The following is a 24,628-nucleotide window of genomic DNA, read 5'->3' as shown; positions in this document are numbered from 1 at the left end:
GGCTGTCATCGAATGCCATAGTCTGTGGACTAGTACGCATTTCGCTGCGCATCGCCCCGCCTCGAATTTTCCCATTGGCTCTTGACCTGGAAATCCCTATTTATCGCTCGAACAGCGCATATAAATATTGGCGATTTTCAGGTCAGCCAGGTCAGTCCCTCACGGGCTCTCCGAGGGCTTAGTGCTCTCGGGGCTTTGCTTCCTGCATTTATTTTCCATACTCTGTGGCTGAGAATTGTTTCAACTTAACTTGTTGTTTTATTTCGACGAAGAAATTGTTGTGTAAGAAATATCTTGCCTTTTTCAAGGCAAAGACACCGAAGATAAATATTTTCCAAGTCCATAACCCGAAAATGGACTTTAGTAGGGGAGCTCTCGACAGTATATTCGAAGCCCTCTACAGAGCACCCGGTACAATAGAAGGTGGTTAGACCCTTAATTGTTTCCCCGAGGTGACATGGCGCCCGACAACGTGGTTAAAATCCGAACCCACGACCCAGCTCGAATTCACAGAAGGCAACATACCATTGACTTCAACATACGTTGAAGTCAAGAGAAGAATGAAGAGAACCACGTAGTGTTAGAAAGCAATACTCTAACACTCCGACATCGAGGCCGTCTGCAGACCTGACGCCTTCGACGTGCAGACACCTTTGACGAGCCAGGCTTATTCGAAGTTAGAAGCCCCAGATGCCGATGGAAGTCCCGGAGTAGACCCAGTCATCGCCCCCCTACCGAAAGTGGTTGGACGACCACGTAGGCTTCGGCACACTGGTACTCTGCGAAACCCCGTCGGATATGGCAGATGGGATCCGGACGACCGAGAAGAAGACGAGTCCGTTGGAGTAGTTGGCACACCGACCGAGGATGGACCTGTAGGAGCTTGAGATGCCGTTATCACCACCGATCGCACCCTGTAAGTAGTGTAGTGTTGTGTGAATTTCTTTTTGAACATTTTCGTATTTTTATGCATATTTTCTTGCGTATTTTCACTTTGGTATTTTTTAATCAATAAATATTTTTTCCCAGCCACAGAGTCTCCAGAGGAGGGGGGATGTCATCGAATGCCTGTGGACTAGTACGCATTTCGCTGCGCATCGCCCCGCCTCGAATTTTCCCATTGGCTCTTGACCTGGAAATCCCTATTTATCGCTCGAACAGCGCATATAAATATCGGCGATTTTCAGGTCAGTCCCTCACGGGCTCTCCGAGGGCTTAGTGCTCTCGGGGCTTTGCTTCCTGCATTTATTTTCCATACTCTGTGGCTGAGAATTGTTTCAACTTAACTTGGTGTTTTATTTCGACGAAGAAATTGTCGTGTAAAATGGACTTTAGTAGGGGAGCTCTCGACAGTATATTCGAAGCCCTCTACAGAGCACCGGGTACAATAGAAGGTGGTTAGACCCTTAAATGTTCCCCCGAGGTGACATGGCAGCCCATATCTGACACGTACTAATGGTGTACGCGAGATATGCAGCATAGTTCTGACGGCGAGATAGGCAGCCGTGCGCAGTTTCAAGTTCATTCTTGTTGAGTGCAGCAACGTCCAGATAAACAAGCTAATATAAAAAAAATGTGAAATAGAACAATTTATAGGAATTACTATTTACATGTCGATAATTCAACTTCCATCAACAAGACACTATTGGAATGCCAATATTGGCCACCGAACAGTTAGCGATGTGATAAGCTGTAACAGATTCGAAGAAATAAAACGTTTTCTGCATTTCAATAACAATGATCAGCCTGGACATGACAGATTATTCAAAATTAGTAGTATTTCGGGATTCAGCCATGACTTTAATTTGTTTGCTAGTTCCCAGAGTAATATTGTACCTCTAGGAGCAACAAATCTTAGTATGAGCAGCAACGTGGTTGTCAAATTAGCAGATTCGATACCAAAACATAAACATTACAAGTTGTTTTTTGACAATTGGTTCACCAGCATACCTCTTATGATATATTTGACCAAAGAGGGCATTTTACCTTTGGGAACCGTAAGACTTAATCGTGTTCCTGTAGTTGTGATGGCAGCTGAGAAAGAAATGAAGAAGCGCGGTAGAGAAAATGGCTAATGTAGACAATCTGGATTTCAGTGTTGTGTCCTGGTTTGATAATAAAATCATCACTACAATGTTAACATATGCTGAAAGTGAACCAAAGGGAGAAAAAATGAGATTTTTCAAACAAGAAAGTATACATAAAATGATACCTTGTCCTAACAGTGTTCTAATCTACAACAACTACATGGGAGGTGTAGATCTCCTTGATTCCATGTTAGGATTTTATCGTATAAAAATCAGGTCGAAGAAATATAATTTACGAATATTTTCTCATTTCATTGACATGACAGCCGTGAACTGTTGGTTATTAGCCAAAAGAGCAAAGAAATTTGATTTACCCCTTTTAGATACCAAACTAGTAATAGCCGATGTTCTGTGCAAAGCCGGAAAACCAATTAAATAGAACAGAGTAGGAGGACCATCAAGTAGTAGCATTCAGCAGATGTATGAGAACAAACAAAAAAAGAGACGCACTAAAGAAATACCCCAAGAAGACATCCGTAAAGATGGGCTTGACCATTTTCCTTATTGGGATGAGAGCACTAGGTCAAGATGCAAATTTCCAGGCTGTACAGGGAAAACATATATAGCGTGCACAAAATGCACAATACCGTTGTGTATTAATAAAGAAATAAACTGTTATTTGCAGTTTCATACAGTATAGTGTATACTGTAGCTTCAAAATAGTTTGACTTTAATGTTACTTTGTTGCATGATGTTTTGCATGATGATGGTAAGAAAATTTTTTTTTGTCAATAAAGTTTTTTCAATATTTTTACGTAAAAATAGAATTAAAATTCCTATCTTTGACAACTGATTTTCACGCATCTACATTTTAGACACTGCGTATACTCTCATTCCCGTCTGTTCTCAAATAGTGACCCTCCAAAATGCAAAACCGGTAATATACTAGGAAGCATACAATATTTCTCAACTGCTTCAAATATATGTTTGAAAGGCACTCTTACAACATTCCAAACAGTTTAAAAAACGAATACTTTGTAACAGGTCAATTTCGACAACTTATTTGGTTACTTAAAAAGCATGTTACACAAAACAAAATTTAATTATTAATAACAGTAATGTAGATAGCTAATAACCTGAGGGTAGATGTAACTTTAATTTTTATATAAAAAACTATGTTTTACCTTCTTAGATATCCCTGAGAATTTGTAAAATCGCCCCATATCTTAAAAGTGGATGTATGCAACTTAATTCTTGCATACCCAGCTGGGTAGTCTGACTCTGATTCTGTTATAGAATATTTTGGATTGGTATCTGCTTCATATAAAGTTGGTAGCGATAAAGTATCCAATCTTATAATATAGTCCAATTTATTTGACAGATGGTTCTAAAATATAAAATAATTTGTTTTTAAGTACTCTATATATATATATATATATATATATATATATATATATATATATATATATATATATATATATATATATATATATATATATATGTATATATATATACCTATATATATATATATATATATATATATATATATATATACAAAAATTTTTAAACTATGGATTTATGTCTTATTTAGTGGGTATTCAGCAAAAATTAGCAGAATAAAATTAACGAATAACTAAAAGCGTCAACTCAATACAATTCTAAAAACACGAATTTAACAATAATAAAACACAGAATAAATTTTACTAACAAAAGGAAAAACAAATATCAGTGTAAAAGCTTAAGCGTATATATTTTCTAAAATTATTAATTAAGGAAATAAAATGGCAAAGATAATTAATATTGATATAAAATCAAAAATAAGATATTATAAATTTTATTGTAAAATTATAATAAAACCAAAGCCAAAAATGTGTTGTAACGTAGGATAAAATATGATTTGAGTCAGTAGAAATGTTTAATAATAATTAAAATATTCAACGCCAAATCATATAACGAAAACACCGTCACCGCTTGCTAACAACTAACCATTTCTCTGTTTGCGCGCACTATCATTAACAACCCACCACTACCATCCATGCGCGCTGGAGATGGAACACCACCCTAAAGGATCAAGAGTATTGATCTGGTACGAACACCTACCACGGTCTCTAGGTACTAATTAAAGGTGACCTTTCTTTCCCTTTCCTGCGATCGAGTGAGTATTACTCGATCGCTTCCGTACCGAACCTGGCCTTGGCCTTATATTGATTGGTCGCTCCTTGGTCTTTAATTATCGACTTAACATCTTTCTTCATCATATCTTTCCAAACGCCACTAACATTTATTTTCCATTCATCGACATCAACGTCGAGCACCGAAGCGCGTTTGTTTTACTTAAGAGGATTCGTTTTAAATTCTACGTAATGTATAAAAGTAAATTTTATTTTGTTTGTTATTTATTTGAATATATTTTTATTAAGTCTGGTATCAGCTATCCGTTAAAAATTGGCGCTCGAGCAAACTGATTAACTCCACAAATATTACTTTCAGGAAATCAAAGTCAAAATAGAAAAGACTAAAGCAAATTTCAACAAAATTAGAAGAGTACTCTGCACAAAAGGTTTAAAGTTAGGATGACAAAGTGCTCTTAACAAACTACGAATTCAACATCATTAAAAAACTGGAATCATTCGAGTTGAGGGTTTATAAAAGAATTTTGTACATATCGTTTCAGAGATGGCACGTGAAGAAAAAGATACTCTGATTAGCAAAAAAAGAGGTTTTGTCTTACTAAACTATACTTACGGATTTATGTTGACTGTTAGAAATTAAATATTTGGAGGAAAACCGAGGATCTAACATTCCAGCTCCACACATCAGTCTTTGAATCAATCGTTCGCTGACAGATCTTGCCAGCAACAACGTCTTTTCTGAAAAAAAAAATAAAATAAACGTTCTAAAGTTGTAAAATATATGCAAGGGAATGCAGTTAATTTATTTTATGCTAATAACAGAAAAACTCTTTGAACTTAGTTAAGCTTTTGGAAATTTGATTTCCTTTCTCAAAACAGTTGCTCGTGGTTACTAATTAATATATAACTTTACTACTAATTACTAATTAATAATAAAACTTACAAAAAAATAAAGAGAAAGGAAATAAAATTTCCAAAAGCTTGACTAAGCTCAAAAGGTTTTACTTTTATTACTAAAGAACAAGCTGGATTTAGATCGGGATATAGAACTAACGACTACTTACTAATGATAAAAAACCAGATAGAGAAGTCTGCAGAATACAACAAACCATTGGCACTAATATTTGTCGACTACGAGAAAGCATTCGATACCATAAGCCATCAGAAAATGTTAAAAGCATTGAAAGAATGCCGAATAGACCATCACTACACTAACATAATTAAATATATCTAGCAAAATGGCACAGCTAGCGTAATACTATCTGAACAAGAAACAAATAAATTCTGTATACAGCGAAGAGTACGGCAAGGAGACACTGTCTCTTCAAAGCTATTCACGGCGCTTTTAGAACATACTTGTAAGAGGCACATCTGGACGAGTATTAACATCAACATAAACATACATAACATTAACATCAACATACATTATGTATCAACATAAATGGAGGGTAGCTCAGTCAGTTGAGATTTGCAGATGACATCGTTCTTACAGCCGATCATATCGATGATGCAATAATAATGTTTGAAAAATTATATTACGCTTCCTTGGAGATCGGACTAAAAATTAATACAAACAAGACGCAAATGATGATTAATCTGGTGCTAAATCGAAATAACGCTGTTGATGGAAGGGATATTGTGCAGACTGCATCGTATAAGTACTTAAGATATGAAATTCGGTTGGGTAGAGATAACCAGACATGTGAGCTCACAATGTGTGTTATATGTACTCACTTATGGATCGGAAACATTAACACTCAAAAGCACTACGGAGCAGAAGACGTCCACAAACCCAAGAAATACTAATAATATATATATATATATATATATATATATATATATATATATATATATATATATATTTATATATATATATATATATATATATATATATATATATATATATATATATATATATATATATATATTGTTGTGTTTCATTTTATCAATCAAAGATAGAATAAAAATTTTATTTTGTTATAGAACACGGGCACATAAATTTGCAACGCCCTGTACATCGATTTGTAAATATATGTTATAAGTTAGTTTTAAGCAGTGGGTTTATCCATAATAAGTTTTACCCTGAAGGACTGAAAAACATTAGTAAATACTTAAATGTGAATAGACAATTGTTTGCCGGTATTTGTAGATGTTATATTTTAAAAGCCTTTGGTTTTGTTTCGCTGGAAAGGCCAAAGCCACCAGGTAGTTATTGTATTTAGAAAGTATAAGATAAAACCGTTATCATTTTTAAAGAAAGTTGTTTAGAAGCGATGCTTGGGTTTTTCTGATGTAAAATAAGGGCAGGGATATAGGAATTTTCTGATTGGTTAGCGAGTTTGAAATGGGGATAAAAGAGAGTGAATGTTTTGAAAGTTTGCAGTAGAAAAGATTATTAGGTCATCCGAAAGAAGCAAGTGAAGTTTTGTATAGTCAGTTAAGAAGCAAGTACCAGTGGTGATAATAGTTAGAAGTGGGTGGCTGAAAGGTGGAACGAAAGATAGGTCAAAGTTGAGAAGTCGAATACCTCCTTGATTATATAAAGTCCAAGTGTGTAAGTCACAAGAACTATAACTATTAAAAATATTTGCGACACCAAGTAAAAAAATACTTGGGTGTCAGGAGATTATTAGTATATGAAAGAGGGGAGAGAATTTTGGAGTTTATTGAACGAGTACTGGTAAAAGAGGCCTGCTCGTGTTTTGGAGAAAGAGTTGCTGGTATACTGATAGTTTTATACTTAGAACGGAGAAGGCTTTGATTGGTAGCCTAACATAATCAACAAGAGGGAGCTATTTTGGTCGAAAGGAGACATCGTCGTGTGTGAATTAAAAGGTAAGTCAATAATTTTTTTGTGACAGAATTTTTGTATGTTTCAAATAAAAGACTCTATACTATCAGAAGATCAAAAATTATCGCTATTTTAAAATACCGTAAATTTTATAAAAGTTTTTTTTTACATCAAAGGATAATTATTAATATTACTTAATAAATTTAAAAAGTTTCTTTTTATAATATTCAGAATTTTATATTTTTTTGAGTACAATAACATATGAACCAAGGTTCCAATATTTCAAAATTTTTATAGGAAGTGTAATTATTTTACGAATATTCAAATTTCTTGTTTATGTTGTTTTATCAATGTTATAAAAAAACAAACCGATAAATATATTTCTAATTATTTCCTTTTCCAATTTTTATTTAAAAGCTCATTTATTTTTTTTTTTGTATAATAAAATGGCACCCTGAGATTTTTTTTATGTATGATTTTGCGACACTTTGATAATTAATTAAATAATTAATTTAGGTAATTAAATAAATAAAAAGTTAGTTAGTTATATAAAATGAAGAGAAAGCAGATCATAGTAATATCATTGTTTAGGTAATATATAATAGTTTATTATAAAATACGCCATAAACATGCTTTTTCTGTATTGAACGCCGGATTTGTAGCTATTAGATTTCATATATCTCAGTTTATAATTATCCATGCTTAGTAATAGATAACAGGAGGCAGGACTGAAGTAGCTACTATACTGCGACCCGTCAATCCGTTTGGCAAATAGCGGGTTTACGAATATAATATTCCGAAATTCAAACTCTTGTAAATTGTATTGTGGGTTTAGAAAGCGACGAGACAAGTAAGGAGCACCTCTTCCGGACAACCTGCTGGTTTCACGTCCATAACCCTTGGCACCTCGACCTGGAGATACTCTCAGAAAGGGAATCTGAGTGACGAACTGACCCCGCACGTTTTTGCATCCGTTTGCTACTTGTTCCTTTGCGCAATCCTATTGAGCAATGCTCAATGTCGTCTCCCTTGGAGATGGAATCAGGAACGAGGAAATTTAAAGAAGAATACAAGAAATAAGTAAGATGAAGTAGCACTGGGAAGATTATGTAGTGAGACATACAGAACAAAACTGGACTAAGAAAATCACAGAACTAAGACCAATAACAACGAAGAGAAGTGTAGGGAACTCACAAAAGAGGTGAATAGATGACATAAGAGAAATAGCAGGTAAGCTTCGCCAAAAAACAGTTTGTAATATTTCTAAACTGAGTAAATATTTTTTTTGAAACATTAGTAAAACAAGTGTCTACTAAGCATTTGTGTCTTTGCTAAAATCCTTGAAAGCAGAATTAATTCTATTTCAAAAGCAAACTAAGACATTATTAAATTATATTAAAGACATTTTATTTTAAATATAATTTTTTTATGTCTGATGTTGACGTAAACATTCGCCATTATCATTCTGTGGCAAATTATTTGTTTATTAAAAAATTTTCTACTTCAGAGCACTCGTTGATGGCAGTCATTACTAGAAAATGTGCTATATTGTCGAAGTCGCGTGATCTACTGTTGTTAAATTATTTAACGTTATTTTTAAATGTGGTAATATTTAAAAACCACATACTAATTCTTTTATAGTGTGTAGTTTATGAAGGTTTCAGATTGTTTTGTCGTTTACATTTAATTTATATTTTAAACGCTGATTTAAAGTTTACACATTTAAGAAAACGTTAACGCGAGTTAATAGCAAAATAAAGTTAGTAGGTATCGGTATATAGTAGAAACCCTCAATTCAGAAGAGTGATTTCATAGTTTAAACGCCGAATATCCTCAAATTTAAATGTACACAGCGGCCCTCGAAAACTGCCTGTTTTCTCGATTGCAATTTGCGTTTCCTCATAAGAAATTACAGAATATATAAAGTAATATATTTATTTGAGCTTCTCTATAGTAGACTTGACCAGAAGTTGTCGTACAGTGTAGCCAATTCTTGTTCACAAGTAGTAATTATGGTCATACAAAACCTGTATTCTTCCACGCAGCGATTATTACCGTCATAAAAATACAAAAAAACATTTTTTCAATAGTAAAAATTAAGCACAAAATTGTAATGAAATAAATTTTATTTATGTTCCGTTTCGTTATATATTTAAATTTATAAAATAAAAATCGATATTTTAAAACATTATTTTTCAATCGTTTGGCAATGTTGGAATTAGCGAGGAAATTCCGTTTTACAATTCGGACCCAGATATGCCATAAAACTAGTTTTTATTATTTTTTCGCCGGAGGAATGGTTCTTTTACATGGGCGTTTCTATGGGTAGTGTATTTTGTGAGTATATTTTATGTGATAAGTTTGTAAACTTATTGTTGTCAATACTGTTTTAACAATACTGTATTGTAGTATTGATAAAACGTGTTATTGATAATAAGAGTGTTATAGTTTGTCGTTTTATAGTAAATTTTTAGTTATATTCTTATACAGAATTGTTAAAATTATTGTATGTATAGTATATACACAGATTATTGAAATACAATGGACGAAAAACCTAGTTGTTCCAAGAGAAGACAGCAAAATTCTGATGTTGATTCCAAAAATGAAAAGCCGCAAAAGAGACGGAAAATGATAACGTCCGAAGAGAAGGTAATGATACGAAACGTTTATGAAGGAATTGTCGGCAGAAAAATGGCATTAAATGTTAGCCAAGCGGTCGACATTTGTAGCAGTTTAACAAAAGTATCCGTTAGCTGTATTTATCGTGTACTTAAAAATACATCGGAAAATAAAAAGTAAGAAAAAGGTAAAACTAGAGGTAGGAAAAGCATTGTTTTCGATGACGAGACAAGGAATATTATACGTCGAAAAATTCATTCATTTTATTTTCGGAGTGAAATTCCAACACGAAAAAAAATTTCTCAAGAGCTCAAAAACGATGACTCTTTACCCAAGATATCTCATAGGGTCTTAATCAGAACCCTGCGCGAAATGAACTTTCGATATGTAAAACGCAACAGAAAAATTATGCTATTAGAAAAAAATGAAATTATTCTGTGGAGAAGAAAATATTTAGAAGAAATACGAAAAATTCGCAGCACTGGATGCAAAATATATTATTTGGATGAAACCTGGATTAACGAAGGTCATACAGTTGGAAAAGTTTAGCAAGATTTAAATGTCAAAAGTAAACGTGAAGCATTTATAGAAGGCTGGTCTACAGGATTAAAAGCTCCATCAGGAAAGGGACGGCGTTTAATCATCACCCATATAGGAAGTGATACAGGGTTCTTTGATGATGGTTTGCTTCAATTTGAGTCGAAAAAAACAGGTGATTATCATAAAGAAATGACTTCCGAAGTATTTAAGCGCTGGTTTAAGAGAATCTTACCGAAATTGGAATCTGGGTCTGTGGTTGTTATGGACAATGCGCCATATCATAGCCACAGACTAGAACAATTACCCACGACGGCATGGCGGAAAGGGAGAATTCAAGAATGGCTTACAGAAAAGGGGATTGCATACGAAGAATCAATGCTCAAAATTCAACTACTTGACATTGCACGGTTAAGGAAAAGTAAATATCTTAAATATGTTGTGGATGAAACTGCAAAAGATTATGGTGTCAAAGTTCTACGTCTACCACCTTATCATTGCGAACTTAATCCTATTGAACTTATCTGGGGGCAAGTGAAAGGAAAAGAAGCACGCAATAACAAAACGCTCAAATTAAACGAAGTTAAGGAACTTTTGATTCAAGCAATCCTCCATGTAACTCCAGAGAAATGGGCTAAATGTATAGGCCACATAATTAAAGAAGAATATCGTGTGTGGGAACTTGACACTTATGTCAAAGTTTTACTAGAGCCAATTATAATTACACCAGGTGAAGATAATGACAGCGATAGCAGCACTTCATCTTCAGATTTAGACAACGAATAATATTTTCTAATAGTTTAGTAGGCATCAGCATAAAAAAACCAAAAACAAAAAAAAAACGAGAAGAACATAGTAAGTGTATATAGTGTTTGTATTTAAATAGAATAGTACAATGTTTTGTTACATCCAAAATTATTTTTATTTTGTTTTTATAGAATTTTATTTTATTTTATAGGATTTTATTTTGTTTTGTTTTATACTGTTTAAGTGTTTTGTTTATTTTATTTAATGGGACAATATGGCTCTTGGCGAACACCCATTTAAAAAAAAGTGACGCGCCACAAGACATACCTCTCGGGTGGTGTGGAAACTGTCTTAAAATTTGTTTTAAAAAAATTTCATTGTGTAACTCTTTAAGGACGGGTCACTTCAAAAGACGTTTTAGCGTAACTTCCGCGACAGCCTGGTGGCATCAGTAAGCTTTCTGCAAAATTACTTGTTTTTTATAGCTTTTCGTTTGTGGCATTCTGTATTTTTAGGAGACTGTATGGAATAAGCCACAAAATATTTATTTATAGGTTTAATTTACTGATTTTTCGATCTCTATATAAAGACATCGTTTTCAAATATACAAGTGATAGTAATATTTATTTTTCTATGGCTTTTTGCTTGCCGTTCTGTATATTTATAAATAATGTTGGGAATAAGTAACAATATATTTAATTGAAATGTTTAATTTACTGACGTTTCGATCTCTATATAAAGAGATCGTTTTCAAATATACAAATGATAGCAATATTTATTTTTCTGTGGCTTTTTGCTTGTGGCATTCCGTATTTTTAGGGAGAATGTTGGAAATAAGCCACAATACATCTATTTACATGTTTATTTTACTGACGTTTCGATCTCTAGTACAGAGACCGTTTTTAAAGTTAAGAAAAAAAAAGAAAATAATATAAGACTATATAAATATATAATAATAAACAAATAAAATAAATATAACTATAATTTATATCTTTGAAAACGGTCTTTGGATATAGAGATGGAAACTTCAGTAAAAACCTACAGATATATATAGTGTGGCCTGTTTTGAACAATAATATTTAAACAATATAATATAATTAACGTTGAAATAAAAGTGAGTGTACGCCACTGGATTTTCATACGTCTTTCCCCACTTCTACGCCTTCAAACGATGACTCACTCTCCCAAATAGTGAAATTAGAGTTTAGCTTGCAACAAGGGAAAAAAACTATAATAAAATATGTGTACAAGATGGAAGGCCACTGTATATACGTATTTCTGACTAGTGGTCGTCGTCAGTACGGTGCAGCCATCAGAGTGTAATAAGGGGAAAAGAAATGGTCTGGAGCATTGGAGCGCGATGGAGTAACACCTGTTGTTACTCGAGTTAATACACCTCACTCCAATGAATTGTTACACCCGAACGTAATTCTTAGGGGTGAACATGTCTCATAGGTTGGGTCTTGCTTGTCTCCTCGTGCGGCTATACCAGGACAGTTGTTTCGATCAATCGTGTCTACTAACCTCGTTTTCTATACCCATTCTATTCTGAATTTCTGCATTTCTGACACGATCTTATAATTTAACTTGATAACACCTTCTATAAAACTCTGTTTGAATCATATTTTTTTATTCTCTTCTGATGATGTCCACACTTCTGCTCCGTATGTTCTTTCTACAAACAATCTGAATAATTTTTTCTTTATTTCATTTGGCAAATTTTATTTCATAGTAGGGAATGTAACTTTCTTGTTATGCTTTATGTCTTGCTTTATCAATTCTTTTTGAAGTTATACTTCTATACGCGCTTTCGACGTTGGAAATTTGTACGGGAGTGAATCGGCAAAATCATTACATTTGTAAGATATAGGTAAGAGAGAGAGAAAAAATATATTTTCTCTCTGTTTCTCTCTCAAGAATGTATGACCGAGAACTGTCAATTTTGAAAAAATACATTACTGTTATGTCTGATTGGCAAATTTTTTGCGTGTTTTGTTCATACGCTGGTATATGTGAGTTCGAATCCCAATACGAATTTATTTTTTTGAAATATTGAAAAGCCCAATGTTAATCTTATTAAATATATGTAATATACGCAAAAATGCGAAATTTTAAAATAAAATGAAAATTTACAACATAATCGTTGTTGTTGGTTTTTTATTTTCCACAAACATTTTTTTTGTACGTACAAGTTATACTTCTATACGCGCGTTCGACGTTGGACATTTGTACGGAAGTGAATCGACAAAATCATTACATATGTAAGATATAGGTAAGAGAGAGACAGAAGATATATTTTCCCTCTCTTTCTACCCCGAGAATAAAAATGTTCCTTTTGTAAATATATTTAATATTATTATTATTTTTTTATTAATATTATTATCATGGTAAATTAAACATACTTAAGTAAGTTATGTATATTGTCATTCTTAAATACTTATGAATATTGCATTTTAAATTGTATTGTATTATTATATTGAATTATGTTGCAGTGTATTGTATTGTATATTTATATTAATAACAAAATAACCAATGAATTTTACTGCAGAGTATGTGTAAAAAATTCTTTTTGTGTTCAACTCCTTTCATACATATATGAAAATAAAAATATACATTTTTATCATAATATTGATTCAATCCTTCATTTACTATACTCCTATTACAAGTCAAATGTTGTTTATATACAGCAAACGATGCACTATATAACTATATACCTAATTCTGTTTCTCTTTGTGCTCTCTCTTACCTATAGCATTACATATGTAATGATTGTGTAGATTGACCCCCATATAAATTTGTAACGGCGTACGCGTGTATAGAAGTATAACTTCTACCGGCAGTAGACTGCCACCCGTTTTTGTTTTTTTTTTGTTTTGTTTATCTGCATTATAATTTCCATCTTCATTTAACTGAAATCCCAAGTCAACTTTGTCTTCTTTTAATGCTCCCTGCATCGGTTTTGTATTCTTTGTATCACGTTTTCTATTGTGAGATACTCAGTTTTTTAAGCATTAATTTCCAGACTCCATTTTGGATATTATTCAAGTAATTTTCTTATCTTATCTTGTTGTTTGCGTCTTCCTCAGCTTAAGCAACGTTGATCTTGTCGTCCCCAAATAAAAGAACTTAGATTAGTCTAATCTCAATTCGAACTCACATTCACTCACTCATGCATAGAATTGCAAGGAGTTGGTGACATGCAGCAATCATGTCTTAGTCCTTTATTAACTGGAAACATTTTTGAGCAGCCGTTTCGTGTTCTTACAAAGCTAAAGTTGCCTTCGTAGAATTCTTTTACAGCGTTAGCATAAGCTAGTAAGATATTTTGCTGTTTCTTGGCAAGCCACAACTTATTCAGGGGTAAGCTATCATAGGGCTGTGTTTAGGTCAATAAATATTAACTGTAGTTCATTATCAAGTTCTTTAGTTTTCTCGATAAGTTGTCTGAGACAGAATAAATTATCTGTACAAGACCTATTATCTGAAAATCTACCCTTCTCTTCTAGATCTGTCATTTCTTCTTCTAGTCGATTTCTTAAAATTCTTCTATAGTCTACTAATAATACAATATAATGCTTGTCACCCTTTTTATATATCGAATCTATATTTGCTATTTTTCATTCTTTCTGAATCTTTCCTATGTTGAATATCACATAGGGTTTTTATTACTACTTGTGGTTAATTTTTTAGTAACTCTATATGTAAACCTCTAGGGCAAGGTGCTTATTTTTCATACATTTTATTGCTCTTTTTATTTCATCAGTTGTTAGATACCTTAGTACGGCATCCGTTATGTCTATTTAATATCTCACACCGAAAAAATTCTTCCTATTCTCAGTAAAATATTTGTAATATTTCTTCAAGTCTAATAGTTCAATCGGATCAAAATTGTCAAAACCTCTTTTTGTCTCAATTTTTAATGTAATAAGTAATTGTTTTCCAGGCAGCTCCTGACTTTCCGAGGAGTCTGCCAATCTCACTACATTTTGTAGAATTTATTTTTAGCCTTCTTCACTGCTTTTTTTGTTTCATAATTGTATCTGTCATAGTTTTCTATCCCTTGGTGTTCCTATTATTTTTCATAACAGTGTATTTTCTCTCTAATTATGTTGTCTGTCTCATTTGTCTACCAATAGGGTTTTTAATTCCGTATATTTGTTTTCTCTTCTTCCCCTAATGCTTTCATAGTAGCAGCGTGCAAATATTCAGGTTTCGTGTATTTTTCCTCCGGAGTTTTTTTTTTTTTTTTTGGTGTTTCCACTAATTTGTTCGTTATTCTGATTTTAAATGAGCATCTTGTTAATTCATTCAAATTGAAATTCATTGAAAAGTGAATTCATTTTTGAAACTATTCAAATTGTATTTAGGGTATTTTGAATATTACCACAGTCAATAATTGATTTATCACAATTTTCGTTTTTGCATCGTTGAAAGTGAATTCTTCGTCTTCTTCTTCTTTTTATATCGACAAGAAAGTGTCTGTTTTTCAGTGTACTTGCAGTCAGTAAGTTGTCGTAAAATCGTTTTCGTGGTCTTTCCCTTGATAGAGAGATAGAGAGAACGGTCTCTTGCCATCTTTAGTACACTATTTATTGCCATTCAACTTATATGATCGTTGCATTTTAAGTATAGATAACAAAGCATTAGATCCAGATATGATACTAGCAAAAATACTCAAAGCCACAGAGTAAACCAAAATAAAATTACTTCACTTGCTCTCTAACGAAATCTGGCATTCCAAGCAATGACCTGAGGACTGGACAAAATATACAACAACGACAAAACATAAAAAGGCAGCTTCTGTAAATGCGACAATTATAGAATTATCTCACATGACAACAAATAATGCTACACATAATCAATGAGAGACTGAAAACTTTCCTACAAATTTTCTACAGATTTATCAAAGGTAGAGGTACTCGAAAACACCTACTGAACATAAGACAATTAATAGAAAAATCTAGGGAATTTAATATTCCACTATGCATTTGTATTGTAGATTATCGCAAAGCGTTCGACAGGGTCGAATGGTAATACTTATTGCAGATACTAAAAGAAGTACCACAGCACCTAATTTCGCTTATAACTGAACTACACGAACACACTACTGAAACAGTTAAAGTGCTTAATACACTCTCAAACGAACTCCATCCAAAACGAGGTGTTAGACAAGTATGTATACTGTGTCCACAATTATTTAATATGTATCGTTGAAAACAAAAGTTAAATCTTTGGTCAGTAGTTGACTGATTGATTACAAACACAGGGTCATTACAGAATGAAATCAGATGTAGATGTGATCTAGCAAAAGTCGCCGTAGAAAAAATCACCAAAATTGGCCCATTCACAATGCTGGCATACGAATGTGAATCTTGAACCCTACGATAAGCGAAGAGAAGAAAGATAGAAGCCCCTGAAATGTTCTGTTGGAGAAGAACGTTACGAATTTTGTGGATCAACCACAGGATAAATAATTAAATTTTAAATAAACTAAAGGCTATTTCAAATGGCTCTCCAGTACAGCTAATATCAAACAATTAAAATATTGTGAACATGTTATGAGAGTAGACACCGAAAATATCGAAAAACTTATCCTCCAATGAAAATTAGAAAGGTTCTGATTTTTATCAAGATATATCCCCCAAATTACAGGAATATGCAAAAAACGTATGCATGAGACAGGCTGATTTTCCGGCCTTAACTGAAGAATTTTCGTCAAACCTAGGAGAGACTAATACGAAATCGGAGTTTAACCAGTCAAACTCCGATCAGGTATTAAAACGTCATAATTTGTTAGCATAGGTTTAAAACATCATAATAAAAAATTAGTCTTTATTCTGACATGGTGAGACATTTAAAATGGCACAATATATTAGACCTTTAATATTTACATAATATTGAAAAGTATTTTTTTATTTCAGTGGCAGTTTTTAAAGCCTGTCCCCCAAATGTGGAATCTTTTGCACTGATTTCTCTTGGAGACAGCCGAACGTCTGACAGGAAATCGGGCATCTTCGAAATTAAGAAAATGATCTTTGCTTTCTTTTATTTGATTCCTCGAAAAAAGTGTGTTTATCGTTCTGTATTTCGTCTCTGCTCTATATAAACTTGTGTCATAACATTAGCTTGAGCATGAAGACCTTCAATCGTCGTCTCTTTATTTATTTTTATATTTTCTGTCTGTGCACAACGCACGCATGTAACTTTACTTTCGAAGCCTTCATATTATGCACCAAGTGTGCTGTCAGCGCACTCAACATGTACAATCTGATTATAAATATATGCACGTATGTACTGAGCTATCTTTTTGGTAAATACGACAAACTGAATCTAAAGAATAATCTCAATTATTGTTGAATAATTTTATTCCTCTTTTAATGACGACGGTTCAGGGGCTTTGTCAGTATTTGAATCCTCAGTTCTCCTCCGATTGAAGTATCTTGTTTCATACTAAGGCTTAACGATCACGGTCCAGGTATTCCCATTTCCTATCTTTGAGCTAAAATAAAATTTATTTACTTAGCCAAATCAAACTATCAAACTAATAATTGAAGAAAATGTCTTAAATCCAACATTTTGATTTTTCAAGATTTTTATTTTATAAAGATGTTATAGATTTTTTCAGGCCCAGAATAAAGTTGTTCAACAATTGAGATTACTTCTTCAGCTCTGGTACACATACGTGCATAATTTGTAATAGGTTGTTCTGCTGTGTACGCAGCTCACTTGGTGCATGCCAGGTTGAGCACAAGTTGTACACGTTGTGTGCGCTGACAGCACGCTTATTGCATGGTCTAACGTATTGTGCAATTCTAAATGTCATAATGCCTTACCATGTCAGAATAAAGACTATTTTTTTAATTAAGACAAATTAAAAAGAATAAACATTAAAATTAAAAAATTACATTTTATTAAACCGTGTGTATTAAAAATGTTAAAAAATTATAACGTTTTAGTAGCCGATCGGAGTTTGACTGGTCAAACTCCGATTTCATGAAATTAAGTTTCGACGTTTGCCTGACCAAATTCTCCTAGGTTTGACGAAAATTCTTTAGTCAAAGGTCAAAAATGTAATTTATTTCGGGGTTTGACTAAGACCGTAAGTCAGACCTGATATATATACATACAGTGCCTCAAAGCTAATGATGTAGGTGCTACTCAATAAAACTAGCTTGTGTCAATGCCTCAATATTTATTAGAAAAAGATTACATACTCAAATTAAATTACAGTAAGTCTTCTAAAATAGCATAAGCTATTGTTGGGTTTAAAATATACCATACTTAAATAACAATAAATATTTAATTAGTTTATGCATGAGTTTGATGTCACAGATAAAATGATGCAGATAAGATGAAGCATTACACAACTTATCAATTTAAAATTTGCGAAGTAGGCGTTGCAGTTATTTTTATGTTTAATTTGACATTTCAAAGTATTTAATCGGCAAATATCAAAATTATTTAAGAATGGGTCACCCAACTACGATTTGTAAAAGAAATTTAATTACTGCTCACCATAGAAACGGATATAGCCAAAGATGCATCCAAAATGATAAATAAATCTTCATCAATAGTTTAGCACATTATTGAACGTTGCCGAAATGAAAATAGAGTTGAAAATAAATCAAGGTTAGTTGCAAATAAGATTTTTACCGAACGTGAGGAAAGACAGATTGTCAGAGAAATAGCAAATAATCCTAAAAAAGTGCATCAAATTTGCGAGATGAGGCAGAAAGACAGTTTGAAAAAGGATATAAACCCGAAACAATTAGACGGATATTATGAAAGAATAATCTAGATGGTCGAACTGTTAGAAATAAACCTTTTATTAGCCAAAGAAATATGCGTATGAGATTGGTATTCGCCAGGAGCATATTAACAAAAATTTGAACTTTTGGAATTCAGTAATATTTTCTGATGAAACCAAAATAAACTTGTTTATGTCCGATAGAAAAATATCGGTGTGGAGAAAGCCGAATGAAGAACTCAAATTAAAAAATGAAAGCTACGGTAAAGCAAGATGGAGGTGCAGTGATGATGAGGGGGTGTATGTCGTCTGGAGGAGTAGCTAACTTACGTTTTATTGAAGGGAATATGAACCAATATATGAATTTGGATATAATAAGGTAGCATCTCGCCGCTAGTGCTCAAAAATTAGGTATCAATAACAATAACCAGTTTTATCGGGACCACGATTCAAAACACAAATCATATCGGTTTCGTACTTGGTTCCTTTATAGTTGCCGAAATGCCTTCAAAACACCAGCCCTGTCACCAGATTTGAATGTTATTGAAAATTTTGTGGTAGACATGAAAAAGTAAAGTAAATAGGCCCCCGATGAAATAGAATCAATGCCTAGACGACTGCAGGCTGTAGTTGATAATGAAGGAGGACCTACAAAATATTAGCAATCATTTTTCAATGCGATGAGTTGGTTTTCTTCATTAAATTTCTTCTTTTAAAGTTTGCCTCATTTTAGCTGTGATATCAAAATCATACATAAAATAATTAAATACTAATTTCTATTTAAGTATGGTATACTTAAAACTCAAAAAATAGCTTAATAAGACTTATAGTAATTTAATTTAAGTTTGTAATTATTTTTTTTCTAATAAATATTGAGCCACTGACACAAGCTAGTTTTAATGAGTAGGGACTGCATCATTTAAGCTGTGAGCCATTGTATCTATATAATATATATATAATATATGTATATATATATATACAGGGTGAGTCATGAGGAACTTTACATACTTCTACCATATGTAGAGTCCCTCAGGGAGCATATCATGTGGCCACTAAAATTGTCAACTCCTCTTCTTTATTAATTAACAGGGTGATTTGTGTAATTGACCATTTATTTCATTTTACTGTAGTGTTTATATGGCTCATTTGATTTTTTAAATTTTTGCATGATACAGTACACTACTATCAAGCATTCGACTGGTATTAGCTAAACTAAAAAATTCAAGGACTGGCTTTGGAAAAATTAATTTAGGGATTCATTCGTATTAAATATTACACCCTGTATAATTTTTTTTTAATGCAATAAGTGATTTTCAAACTACATAAATAGCCAATGAAAACGACATATGCGACAATGTTGTTGCACTTTTATTAAATTTTTAGTGAACGATCAAATCTTACCAAAAATAGAACAACCATAATGAAGTATCAAATTATAAGGTATTAATTTAAACAAATGCTATAAATTTCAAACATTTTAATTAAAATGAGTTCCTACAACATAATCTAATACGTAGAAAATTAACATCTTTACTGTCACTTTGTATTATCTCTACGATGGAATCAATTGTTTTTCAATTTTAAATTTTTACTCATAGATCGTATTGGGGCATTATTTTCAATAAATAATAAATTAAATTGATTAAAAAGTCAAACCTCTTGTATGTGTTAGTTTTTGTTGATTGTAAATGATTAAAATTTTATGTCAAATAATAATACATTGCATCAACTGTACCAAATAAAAATAAATCTAAAAAAGTTTAAAATGAAGGTTGGCGTTGACCGTTTGACGTTTCTTGATATTTTATACCCATTGTCATTATTGTCATTATCAATTGTTATTTATGTGTACAAGAATACATATTTCTTCTGTCATATCTACGTTAAGTACATTGTGTTAGTTTTGGTAGAGCTTTTGTTACTTTCGTTCAAAATGCCACATCAGTCTTCGACCACAGAATATGCAGACATAATATTTGTTTATGGATTCTGTAATGGGAATGGTAGGGCTGCTAGTAGAGAATATCGCAGGAGATTTCCTAATCGTCGAACTCCCAGTCATCCAACATTTGGGTCAGTTTTTAATTATTTGCGAGAAAATGGCATTTTTCCTAGTGGAACAACAGAGCGACATGTAGATGAAGCGCAGGAAGATGACATTATGGACGCCGTTACTGTGAACCCTACAATAAGACTAGACAAGTAAGTCGGGAACTCAATGTTACTTAATCAAAAGTAAGTAGAGTCTTACAAAAAAATAATCTATACCCATATCACATTCAAATGGTTCAGCGACTACATGCTGGAGATGAGATCGATAGGTTGGAATTTTGTAGATGGATTAACAATAATCGACCAACGCTATACAGGACACTATTTACAGATGAAGCCCAATTTACCAGAGACGGGATAAATAATTCACGAAATTCACATGTGTGGGCAGAAGAAAATCCCCATGCTATTCGAGAACGTCGTTCTCAGTTAAGGTTTTCGGTTAACGTGTGGATTGGTGTCATAAATAACCAATTAGTAGGTCCTCACTTTTTTGATGGTCCTTTAACAGGGCAGATCTATTTGAACTTTCTACAAAATATTTTGCCGAATTTGCTTGCCAACGCGAACGTTGCTATCCGAGGGATGTATTTTCAGCATGATGGGGCACCCCCACACTTTTTACTGGCAGTGAGACAACATCTCAATAATGTTTATGGCAACAGGTGGATAGGACGTGCAGGTCCTATTTCGTGGCCTTCAAGATCCCCTGATTTCAATCCCGTTGATTACCATATTTGGGGACTATTGAAGCAACTAGTTTACGCAGTGAATATTAATAACCGACAACAATTAATTGATAGAATTATACATTGTTGTAATACTATTAGAAACGATCCCCAGAGTATCCGTAATTCAATACGTCAATTAACAATTCGGCAACAAAAATGTGTACAGGCTGCAGGGTTCCATTTCGAAAATCTGTTTTAAATTATTTTTATTTTGTTACCATTATTGTATCTTTTCCAGTTCTAATTTATGGGTTTTTCATAACTACGTACATATTTTTAGTTTTTTTTTAAATTGTTCTTTGTTATTGTTAGTAGTTACTGTTTTTTGTTGTGCAGTGACTCAGTTTATCATTTCAATTAAAATGTTTGAAATTTATAATATTTGTTTAAATTAATTACCTTATAATTTGATACTTCATTATGGTTGTTCTATTTTTGGTAAGATTTGATCGTTCACTAAAAATTTAATAAAAGTGCGACAACATTGTCGTATATGTCGTTTTCATTGGCTATTTATGTAGTTTGAAAATCACTTATTGCATTAAAAAATATATATATACAGGGTGTAATATTTAATACGAATCCCTAAATTAATTTTTCCAAAGCCAGTCCTGGAATTTTTTAGTTTATCTAATACCAGTCGAATGCTTGATAGTAGTGTACTGTATCATGCAAAAATTAAAAAAATCAAATGAGCCGTATAAACACTACAGTAAAATGAAATAAATGGTCAATTACACAAATCACCCTGTTAATTAATAAAGAAGAGGAGTTGACATTTTTTAGTGACCACATGATATGCTCCCTAAGAGACTCTACATATGGTAGAAGTATGTAAAGTTCCTCATGACTCACCCTGTATATATATATAATATAAAATTAGTATTTCTCGGGATTAGGTTAAAAAAATCCAAGAAATACTAATTTTATATTAATTCAAGAAACTTCATAAAGTTATATATATATATATATATATATATATATATATATATATATATATATAGTTTATACGAGAAATATTACCATCAGTCTAAAGCTAGAGCTATATCAACTACACATACTACACTACATGCAAAATTAAGGTAAGGATATGGTACCAATCACCATTTACAAATCCTATAAGGAATTAAAGGGGAAAATTATGGAGTACAATATACCACTGGTTTTAATATTTGTGGATTACATAGTTTCAATTTCACAATAATTGTATTTAATTCTCATTGTATATTAATTACAATGTATAGGGTTTTGTGTAAGAAAATTTTATTATGCTTTGAAAATGTTAACTAAATTAAGTAGTATTTATTAAAAAATATAAGATAAGTGTAATAAAGGCAAATAAATATTTAGTGCAATTAAAAAATTCTTCCTCATACCTGTCCCTGTAGATATATTTTGCTGCAACCTCTTATTAATAATGTAATTCAAATTTTGCAATTGGTCCGGACAAAACTTCAGCTTGGAATTTGGCAATACCAATTCGTCCAATCTACAAAACCTGGCACTCTTCCTTGACTCCGATCTTTTTTTATTGAACATTTTGCACCACTAAGAGCACTTTTCGCAATACCAGAAACGATCAGATCAAACAACTAATCCCACACGCAAGAAAAATATTAAGACGGTTAATAAATAAATAAGTTTTTATTGTTTATCATTGAAGAGCAATTCCGAGATAATTAAAAAATAAAGCAACGATCGTTAGTAGTCAAACACTTGTTCACAATAGAATCAATTGAAATGTATATCGTATAGTCGACGTATGGGTTTCCGTGTTTTCCTGTAATATACCAACAGTGTTTGAATAAAGTCGCCTCCCTGCCAATAGACCGAGCAGCATTGGTTTTATTATCGCGAGAAACAAATTCTGGTTGGCGAAATCAAGTCATCCGAAAACTAAAATTTATATTTTAAACAAAACACTGAATCCTAAATTTATTTTTTACCTAAACTGAATTAAAATATTTTGGTGTCGACGCACATTTCTCGAAGTCTAGCGAAATATGTACTACTAATAATAATAGGGTTCCTAATGAACAGATTTAGGATGATAAATTATGCACAACTTTTAATTTATTAATAAATATAGATTTTCAGAACGTTAGGTCAAGGCTGTTATTTTTTATTTATAAGATATAAAAATATTTCTTAAATGAACGCCAGCTTTCTAGTTGATGAATTAAGTTTTTTTATTTATTAATAACTATGTATTCTCAGACAGTGATACTTATTTTATGTAATATTTTTTAAACTATTTCCAAGCTAATATAATGGAAATGTCAAATTCAACTGTCAGTCTTTTGTTTTGCACCAACGTTAATTTTTTCTTGTTCTCAAACAAGAACTTTGCAAAGTTTACTTTATAAGAATGGGTGTAAGATAAATATTTTTTTATTAAGGACCTAAACAGTATGTAAATCGCTGAAATCTGGTCATAGTTGATCAATTATCAATTCTTCTTTGATTTAAATTACTAAATGATACTTAAATTCTAAAAGCGTAACCCTGTGGTGTCCTCTTATTTTATCTAACAAATATGCACTAGTTAAGACTTAAAATAAATCAAATGGTTTGCTTCATTTGAGTCGTCTTTTTAACCCATTGTTATCAAGGAACTGGATGGCCCTGATGTTAAATTCCTTGTAGAGGTAGACATTTCTGATATACCAAGGACCATTAACCATGTTCCTTATTACTTGTCGCTTGTCGCCAGAAGTGGCCAATCACGACGCAGATTGTCACTCTGGCCGGCCAATCACAAACAGTTTTATTAACTGCGTTGTTATTGGCCTCCTGGAGGAAGATGGCTGCTAAATTGTGTATAAAATGGCAGCACATCTTCCGATCGGGATCTAGTTGTCTACATCACTAGCCCCTGCTAGACCTTTTTGGCCGAGTACCTTTACTACGATTCTGCGTTTTATTATTACATGAGTGAACATTTCTTCGATCTAAGAAGACGTCGAAGCGAAGACGATTCCAAAGCTCTTTAGTGCTTGAATTAATACGAAGCCGTGTAGCTACAAGATCATTCGAATCACAAGAGGTACAAGAGCTGGCGATTGTTGACTTACGACCTACCTTTTGTCGAGGTAAAGAAAAGTCTGGCAACGGACTTATAATTACCTCGTAGAAGCCGGCTAGCAGCTCGGAGAGAACGTTCCTTGGCCAGATATACACGATCTTTGAGATAGGGAAAGACAGGTTGTCTTATAGGTATTTCAGATTGTGTCGAACTGATACAG

General features: G+C 32.6%; 1 protein-coding gene across 2 annotated transcripts in view; it reads right to left on the bottom strand.

The window, feature by feature from the left end:
* The window catches only part of LOC140432508 (uncharacterized), an 83,423-nt gene extending 60,280 nt beyond the window's left edge, over nucleotides 1-23,143 (bottom strand). Inside the window, exons 1-3 of one of the 2 annotated variants that reach the window (XM_072520434.1) lie at nucleotides 22,760-23,143; nucleotides 4,773-4,897; nucleotides 3,212-3,414 (exon numbers count right to left, since the gene is read on the bottom strand). In XM_072520434.1, coding sequence (XP_072376535.1) covers nucleotides 3,212-3,414; nucleotides 4,773-4,897; nucleotides 22,760-22,922 — 491 coding nt within the window. In that variant the 5' untranslated portion in view covers nucleotides 22,923-23,143. The remainder of the gene's footprint in view (nucleotides 1-3,211; nucleotides 3,415-4,772; nucleotides 4,898-22,759) is intronic. The other variant, XM_072520433.1, reaches the window with a different exon arrangement.
* Nucleotides 23,144-24,628: the final 1,485 nt, after the last annotated feature.

The sequence above is a fragment of the Diabrotica undecimpunctata genome, chromosome 1, assembly GCF_040954645.1.
Source record: "Diabrotica undecimpunctata isolate CICGRU chromosome 1, icDiaUnde3, whole genome shotgun sequence".
Taxonomy (NCBI): Eukaryota; Metazoa; Arthropoda; class Insecta; order Coleoptera; family Chrysomelidae; genus Diabrotica; species Diabrotica undecimpunctata.
The sequence above is the reverse complement of the archived record's forward strand: the minus strand, read 5'-3'. Positions and strand labels throughout refer to the sequence as shown.